This window comes from Meriones unguiculatus, chromosome 3 (genome assembly GCF_030254825.1).
Source record: "Meriones unguiculatus strain TT.TT164.6M chromosome 3, Bangor_MerUng_6.1, whole genome shotgun sequence".
Lineage (NCBI taxonomy): Eukaryota > Metazoa > Chordata > Mammalia > Rodentia > Muridae > Meriones > Meriones unguiculatus.
This window is the reverse complement of record NC_083351.1, coordinates 78,052,353-78,061,481: the sequence shown is the minus strand read 5'-3', so window position 1 is coordinate 78,061,481 and position 9,129 is coordinate 78,052,353. Positions and strand designations below refer to the sequence as shown.

The 9,129-nt window shown below is 37.7% G+C and overlaps 1 protein-coding gene across 2 annotated transcripts in view; it reads right to left on the bottom strand.

The window, feature by feature from the left end:
* Positions 1 to 1,096: 1,096 nt before the first annotated feature.
* Heca (hdc homolog, cell cycle regulator) overlaps positions 1,097 to 9,129 on the bottom strand; it is a 48,999-nt gene continuing 40,966 nt past the window's right edge. The window contains exons 3-5 of one of the 2 annotated variants that reach the window (XM_021626781.2): positions 7,675 to 7,829; positions 4,397 to 4,577; positions 1,097 to 1,884 (exon numbers count right to left, since the gene is read on the bottom strand). In XM_021626781.2, coding sequence (XP_021482456.1) covers positions 4,413 to 4,577; positions 7,675 to 7,829 — 320 coding nt within the window. In that variant the 3' untranslated portion in view covers positions 1,097 to 1,884; positions 4,397 to 4,412. Of the gene's footprint in view, positions 4,578 to 7,674; positions 7,830 to 9,129 lie in introns of both variants that reach the window. The other variant, XM_021626780.2, reaches the window with a different exon arrangement.

The following is a 9,129-nucleotide window of genomic DNA, read 5'->3' as shown; positions in this document are numbered from 1 at the left end:
AAGTGTAGGAAGGCTGTTCACAGCATCCTTCAGAAAATAAAGATTTTGCCTTCTTGTATTACTGGCTGTTACAGATTCTGAGACAGCTGAGTTAATTTCACCAAATCATGTTGATGAGGCCATAAATCCTGTTTTATGGTTACAACTAGCATTAGGGAAAAAAAAAACAAAAGTTTTAACTACGTGTCTGTGTTGGTTTAAATAAAAATAGCACAAATTTGCTTGGTCACCAGAGTGTGGAACTGTTTGAAAAAATTAGATTAGGTGTGGCTTTGTTGAAGGTTGTCACTGGGGGTGGGCTTTGAGGTTTCAAAAGCCCATGCTAGGACCAGTATTTTTCTCTCTGCCTGCTGCCGAAAGATCAGGATGTAGCTCTCAGCTACAGCTCCAGTGTCTGCCTATGTGCCGCCATGCTCCCTGCCATAATGATAATAAACTAAGCCTTTGAAACTTTCAAGCCCATAATTAAATGTTTTCCTTTATAAGAGTTGCCTTGGTCAAGGTGTCTCTTCACAGCAATAGGCTAAGACAGTGTCTATAGGGGGCTCGTCTGGGATGTTTCAAAACCATGCTTTTAATTCTTTAACACTCTTTATACTGTAGAATTCTTTATAACCAGAACACTAATTTTATATTACCTATGTGAAACAAGGGGAAGGCTGACTTGCTAGTCTATTGCTGTAAAGGAAGCTTACATGTGATACACCCTTGAGAGTAGTGAAGAATTTCTAATTGTGGGTCTTTTCCTCCTTTTCTCTCTTTTTCCATTTATCATGTATGCATGCACCAGAACATTTACATTCTGTTCTGGTCAGAGGCAAATTCTAGAGTTGTTTCTTTCAATCCACCATGTGGGTTCTGGGATCAAACTCTGGTTGTTAAGTTTGGTAACAAGTACCTTTACGTGCTGAGTCATCTTGCTAGACTAGAATCTGTAGTTTTGATTAGTTATAGTACTTACCTCTAGAATAGTGTTCTGGACATATTTTTAACTCTGAGAATATCCTCCTACTTCTCTACTATCTTTTCTTACCAACCAACCTCACTTCTGAAAAAACTCCAACAAAATCTAGTAACACATTAAAGCAAAGTTCAATATTTTCTAAAATTTTATTATTCTGAATACACACCTTTCACATACAGAAACCCTCTAACATCACACATGATTCCATAACCCAAATGCTTCAACTTTATCAACATTCTTTAAATATTTACATTGGCTTCCCTCAACAAAAGTGCAATCTAAGACATCTTGACAAGAAATCTTTATAAACAACATATTTTTGAGCTGGTTTTCATGGTGTCCATTCATTGTATTTTCTTTCAATTAGCTGGAAAAATAATAAAGTCAACAAGGTATGACGATGAACTAGGTTAGAAGCATCCTGTTATGGGAATCACACCCTAAACAAAAGTGCTTTCTCCTCACCGCTTCCCCAATTTCCCAACTAAAATTACTAAAGAACTCCTTTAAGGATTTGAACAGAAAATCAAACAGGTTAGAAAATAGGCACAGAGCAGACTGCACAATCAGCATTGGTATTGTAGAAAGACATTAAGAACTCAGAAAGGTAGTCTTGGTAGTCCAGCAAGTTAGGGATCAATCTGTTAAGTTTTAGCATTTAAACATATAGAATTTTTTCTTCATAAGTTAATTTTCCCAAAAACAGGTATAAAATTTTCTTCTCCTTAGAAAAATGAACCCCTTTTACCAAAAAAAAAAAAAAAAAAGGAAATTACAGGATGTTGGAGAAGCTTCTTTGCAATAGAAAACCATCTGCTTATGCTTCCATTTCATGGCACAAAGTCGACCTTTAAAGGTAGAAGCCCAGTGTTACCGAGTGCTTCCCATGTGATCAGATGAAAGCGGAGAGCTGAAATGGCCTGAAGAGAAAATAATCAGAAATTAGCTTCTCTCAAAATTGAAGTAGTTTTAATTGCTCAAAGCATGGAACTCTTTAAAAAGAAATGACTAAAAATGTTAAAGTAGATAAAAATCACTTTAAATTAGTAGTCAGTCTGGAAAAAAATGAGTTTGAACACTACTCATCAGAAAAACACAAGTTATATCTCCTGGATGACTGATACCCTTTAATATCCCAACTACAACAAAAATGATGATCGTTCTTGACATATTCCAATTATAATCAAGGTGTTCAGGCAAAGTTTGGTGAAAACATTAAGGTCAGCAGATTTCCAGAGTAAGATTTACCTTCATAGCAAGTATTGTATATTCAATTGTATTTTATTCTCAAATATGTCAAAATTTCCTTTCCAGACAAAAATGCATTTAATGCACTAAAAGGCAAATGGTAAATATTATTGTACAGGGATCATGCTTCTCTTTATAAGACTATATACATCTATAGTCTTTATTATTAACATAACATCAAAAGCAAATGTTATCCAATTATAGTGAAAAACCACTTCATTTTGAGGGCAGACAATAATCTAAGTAACAAGAATAGAATGTTGCTTATAGTCCCACAGTGGTTTTATGTTAACCTAAAGAACTCACTGGGCACAATGAATAGACTGACTTCAGAACAATAATATAATGAAGTTTTACTAGAAAATGTCAGTATGTTAAAGAACAGCATTACAACAGTTTATTTATTTTAAAAATCATAAACAAATGCAAAGACAAATATGGAATCTGAATAGAAACTTAACAAAAATTTAAACTTGAGTGCACAACAGGTTCATAGGGAAACAGCTAGTTCATAATTACAGCTTTGTGCATCAAAAACAAGTTTGTAAGTATCATGTCATTTAGACCTCACATAGTTGCATTAAAAACCATCTGACCAATAATGATTTCTGCCTATTCTAGGCAATTTGAACATTTCTTGCAGAAGTAAAAGTTTTCAGATCATCAAACACTAAACCAGAAGCAACAAACCAACTGATGAAGAATATTCATCCAAATATGAAGAGTTTTAGTTGATATACAGGTTCTTTAATGCTATTGTTTCAAACAAAACACCAAGCACTTCAGCAGTAGAACTTAAAATTCATTGGCAATAATGCTGAGACAATTTTGAAAAGAAACCCCCCTTTAGTAGGATGTGGGATAAACCAAGTAAGTGATATAAAATATTTACACAAACCCCAAATTTGCCTGTTTGTAAAATGATTATTTTTAGTAGTCTTTTAAAATATAGTTTTGTATCATACTTGCAGTTACCTAATTCTTTCCTAAGAAGTAATTCTCTAATTCTAATTCTACAAGGGAGGTCTTGAGCACATTTAAGTCTCCACTTTCTAGTGAACAGAGGCTGGTTTTGGGGATACTTGGTGTTCTGTATGTGACTTTTTTTTTTTTTTTTACCCAACAGTAAGGGATCATGGGAATCTTTAGAATGATCTGTTTTCAGATATGCTGTTTGAATTACTGCTTCCAAAAATGAATGTACTTTTAAAAGAATAAACACTAATTTTCATCATTCTAACAAATTTCCCCTTCCTTCCTCAGGTCAACTCTAATTTTGGAAACCCAGTATTAAATGAGTCAATGTGGCAACAGATATAATGAGAAGGAAGTGTGGCATGGTTGGTTCTACAACACAGCAGCTAGGCTAGACGTTTACCTTTGAAAAACTGCATACCAAGCAGTACTTTAGCAATGCACTCTGTAAATGATGCCCACCAAAACCACAGAATGTGCAGATGTTCTGTAGATTCCGAAATTAAACCTCTAGAGACACAATCCAAATAACCAAGTCCTATCTTTCTGTCCTCTTGATTCAGTGTGTGTCATTTCCAAATTCATATCACAAGACCTGTTAGATTCAGCTCACCTAAAACATCTGCAATAGCTTTCAAGTGTCACATAAAATTTGGATGTTCTTTCCAGTATGAAACTGTTAAATTACACAAATAGTCAAGGACTATTTGTTATACTCTTAGATCATCTGTCAGTGGAGTAAATTATACCTCAGCTTGTGTTGAAAAACAGTGTCCAGATAGCCTAACACAGTACTGGCTCTCCAGGCTCACTTACATTCACTTGTCACTTATTTTTCCAAGGCCCAGAGATGTAACAATGCGTCTCAAGAAAGCTAACATATTAGTAATAGCTCCCTCTCACCTCCTACCTCATCTTTAGTTTAGCACAGAATCCCACCCTTAAATGGTACCCATCCTTCCTACTACCCTAGAACTCCATCAGATACTCTGCATGAGACCAAAATCTGCACAAATTCCCACCTGGGCTCCAGTCTTAACCACATACTGATATTTGGGGATCAAGACAGGGCAAGGGGAAGCCCTCATTTTAGTGGCACAAATATACAAAGTAAACTCTGCTTTAAATTAGAAAAGAAATTAATGTCACAGAATGTTCCCCTATAAAAGATATGTAGTAAAGTAATAATATCAATAAAATAGCTATTACTAAAGCAAAGCTTTCATCAATAAGCTTCGAGAACTTTGAAGGAGGAGAATGGCTTCACGAAATGGTAGTCCAGGTTCCCACAATGTGGACACTGCTGGACATTGCTGTACTCAGAGAAGTACTGCATCCCGATCCGCACGTCGATCACAGGCTTGCCACAGTGCTTGCAATTCAGACGAGCCTAGGGAGACAGACAGCATGAACCTCCAAAGCCATCTCATCAAAATGCTGGGAACTGACTGACTTCCAGTGAAACATATCCTTTATTGGCAGAATCAAAGTATGCATATCTAAGATACACATTCTGGCATCATCTTCATCTTTCTAAGGATTACAGTCTCCCAGCTTCTTTCTTAATATGAGGCACTTATCAATGAGAAAATTCTCAACTGTACTAACTAAACATCTCCACCAAAGTTACCTAACAGCAACCACCTAGCCACAGGATTTTATGCAAGTGGCTGAAAACTGGCTCCCTGTAACCCAATTCTACATTAAAAAAAAAAAAAAAAAAAAGAGTTCCTGAAGAGTCCAGGTTTATTTCAATAGCTCTTATACACTTTCATTTGACCCTACGTAACAATCGTTTTCTTTGATGTAAAAAAATAAAATTTCCCTAAAAGATCCAAACAAAATTAGCAATCTAAGCAGGAATGCTGTGTGTATCTTGAGACTTCTGGCATTCACTAGCATATGACATCTTTACCTGTGCCCTGCCTCTAATGGCACAATCCTGGAGCCCTTCAGCAATAGATCTGGGAGTGAAGTGGATAGGCAGAAATTACAGAAGTTACAAATCGTTTTTTTTTTCTTTTTCTAATCGTTTAGTAACTACACTTTCTTCATTTTGTATCCCCCCCCCCCGTCGTTCCCTCCCTCCTCCACAGGGGTCTTTTCTGAGACTGACACTCTACCAAGGACCATGTATGGATATAACCTAGAACTTCTGCTCAGATGTAGCTCGTGGTATCTGAGTAACCAATTGGTTTTCCATATTAAGGGGAAAAGGGACTATTTCTGACAGGAACTCAATGGCAGGCTCTTTGACCTCCCCACCCCCCAAGGGAGGAGCAGTCCTGCTGGGCCACAGAGGAGGACTTTGCAGCCAGTCCTGAAGATACCTGATAAACCAGGGTCAGATGAAAGGGAGGAGGTCTTCCCCAATCAGTGGACTTGGAAAGGGGCAGGGAGAAGAGGGAGGGAGGTTGGGATTGGGAGGGAATAAGGGAGCGGGATACAGCTGGGATTCAGAGTTAATAAAATGTAACTAATAATAAAAACAAAATCAGTCTTAATTTAGATACTTCCTAAAAATTGCTAACAAAATTGTCATCCAAGCACTCCTCTGAGGGAGTATAATCTGCATTTCAGAGGATCAAAAGGGTACAGAGTGATAAATACCATGCCCAAGAACAGCTGGGCTGTAAGCCACATGTGCTTCAGAGTGCACATTTCACCTACATATGAACCAGCTCTCTATAACCCAAAATGAACTCCCCTTTAACTACTTCATCCCTGAGTCCAGAGGAAAGTTCTCCCTAACCTGTTATTCCTTCCTGATAACCAATTACTGCTTATTTTTGGCTCAGACTTATTTGAAGACTTTTTTGAATTCCTTAGTGCCTACAAGCTATATTCTCACAGTGAATACTTTCAATTGGTTAACAATAATTAACAATAAATAGCATTCAAATAGGTTTTCCGTTTCAGTTGGGGGCCAGAAATTATGTTTGTGGCACATATCAGTTTAAAGAATAAATGTACTGTAGACCAAAGGGCTGGTGGGCAGGACACACTGCCTATTTCTCTCTGAGGACATAGAAATCTCATGACCTTTCAACATGTAGTAGAGAGAACACTAGAATAGGAATTACATGTTTTAGTCACTGTGACAAAATTTGTGTAGACTTGGGAAAACATTAAAAAACTTGAATCATTCATTATAAGCATCCATTCAGAAGACCTCTGCAAGGTCCCATGCAATCTGAGGTGCCATGAGTTTAAAAAAAAAAACTCTATTCACTTCCTCACTTCCGTAATTAAAAGGCTAACCCTCCTGCTACATCATATATGTGCAGAGAAAGGCATCACTTTCTTTGATTTTTCTCATTTTAGGAATGCACACTTGGGCACAGTAGTAACCATAAAACATGACAGTGAGTAATAGAGGATTATGTGCCTTGAATCTGGCAATGTGGTCAGAATACTACAAGAGCAGAAAACTAGTCAACCTTATTCCAAACAAACAAACAACAACAAAAATAGGCTGTCCACCTCACTTAAGAGCAGATTTCTTTTCCAGAAAATACTAGAATGAGGGTGGGGGAAACTGTCTCTGCCTGCCTCTGAACTAAAAAGAAAAAGGTCCACTAAGCAAACTGATGCTAGAAAAATATTTTTTAAAAGTCAAATTACAATGGTAATGATACAAACCCCTGTTGTAACTGAATGTAATATTCATTATTTGTAATGGATACAGGTTAACACAACACCAGCAAAACCATCTCTGCTGCCCAGGAGCGCCCCCCAGGGAATTAGGTAACAAGTTCTCCCTCAGGCATATGCAATAATAAACTCAGGTATTCCTTAGGATTTTTTATCTTCTTGGTTTCTACATCTTACTTAATAGGGTTTTTGTCAGCACCTCCCTCCTTTCCTTCTGACAACTACACTTTAGGTGCTCCTAAGAGTCAAAGAAGAATGCTGCTGCTTCTAGCACTTTAGGAATTAAAAATCTTTCTGGTCAATCTCACACAAGTTAAATGCAAGATGCTAGGGTTTTGGCTTTAGCAACATCTCACAGAAAGTATAAAGAAGAAAATTTTGTCTTTATTCTAAAAAGAAAACTTTCCTTTATGGTTTAAATTATAACCTTTTGCTACAAATGCAGTACAAACTAGTTACACAAATGAGAAAATTACAAGCAAACAAAATGGAAACTAAAGAAACCATGCACAGAAATCTAACTCCCAGGCTACCTGACCTGCTGCAGAGCTCAGCAGAGCACTTTCCATGTTTCAAATGAAGCAAGGTGTTCTGCTGTTTTGTAATATTTTTTGACTTAACAAGTAAAAAATACTGTGTCTTCTATTGTATATATCCCCTTCACTACATAGTGTCTTACCTCAAGGTGACAACTCAAGCGTCTGAATTCTTTACTCTCAGCCCTCATTCCTCCCTCAAAGTAACCACAAGGCAGCAGCCTTTAACTCTCTAAGTTAACTTGGTGACAGCAGCCTGATGCCATCCACTGTACCCTCACTTCAGTTGATACCAACCTGACAGCAGGGAGAGGCAGCCAAGATGTCATAGGTGTACATGGTACCCAGCTGGTGCCAGCTGCCATCCCATCGTGACTTGCATTTGATGCAAATGATCTTGTGAACCCCTTCCAGGCAGTCCACACACACTGCATACAGATGCATGAGTCTCCCTGCACAGAGAAAACACAAGGCTGAGGACGGCTACGGTGGAAAGCAACTTTATCTCCAGTAGTGCTAAAAAGCACCTCAGGATTAACAAAAAGCAAACATTTTATCATCTGAATAAATATAAAAAGCAAGATATGTACTGTATATCCTTAAGCTGTCCTGTTAGAATAATAGCAAATGATTGCTATCACTATAACAAACTCAAATTTATTCAAAACAGACATTTGCTTCAATTTACTTTTCTAAAATGTGTTGCCCGGATTATTACACTGTCTGTCCATCCAAATCCAAACAACAAACTGATATGCTTATAACCAGCCAGTAACCACCAGGATTCTCTAGAGTCTATGTGTTACATACAGTGAACCAACATGTACCAACAACATTGTTCTGATGAGCTGTAACCCAAAAATGTCTGTCTTGGTATTGGCAGCCCAGAATTTTACAACAGCCACAATTACTATGTTAACTGTCCTCATTCCCAAAACTGCCCAGCTATCACCACAGCTAATTTAGGAACTATAATTATATATTACTTGTGATATGTTAGAAGTCAAATATATTATTTACTGAGTGTTTACAAATCACAACCTTATTCCTTCACTGTTTATCCAGGACTAAATATTCAGAGTTCATCCCAATATATGAAAGACCAGGGGGTTAAATTATTAGTCAGCATGTCCAATATCTTCGTGGGCAATATGTAACAGCAATACTGCTGAGAAGAGGGAGCACTCTACAACACTGCATGGTGGCTTCTTCTCCAGAATGTGCTGCTACCTGCCAAAAGTCAAACTTAGGGTTTTTACCATTTACTGATTTACTGACAAAGACCGGCTCTCTCTTCCATTTCCACTGCAAAGGCATCTAATAGCCCTTGGAGGGAACCTTTTTATTGTACTTGTTTACATGGCCCTCTTCTTCCTTGAGAGCAGAAGCCACACTTCAGTCATCCTTGTTAACTCAGTACCTAGCACAGTGTCAGCAACATGAAAAGCTCTGTGTGCTGAGTGAATGGATAGTGTGTGGTATCTACCATAAACACTATAAACTGTGGAATGGGAGCTCTGCCAAAACCAGGAAGACTGGGAAGAACTTCTTGCAATGTCACCCACCTATGTCCTAAAACAGTGAAAACAAGGTCTCTCATGCCATACCGACTGAGCGCTGGGACCATATCCAGAAGTCAATTCAATTATCGATGAGGCACTGGAACACTTCCATTCTCTTCCTTCGTCCTACTCAACACAATGCTCAATGATGCATCAGTGCTGCTAGCGGAAGTTACCAGGCACAGAAGGT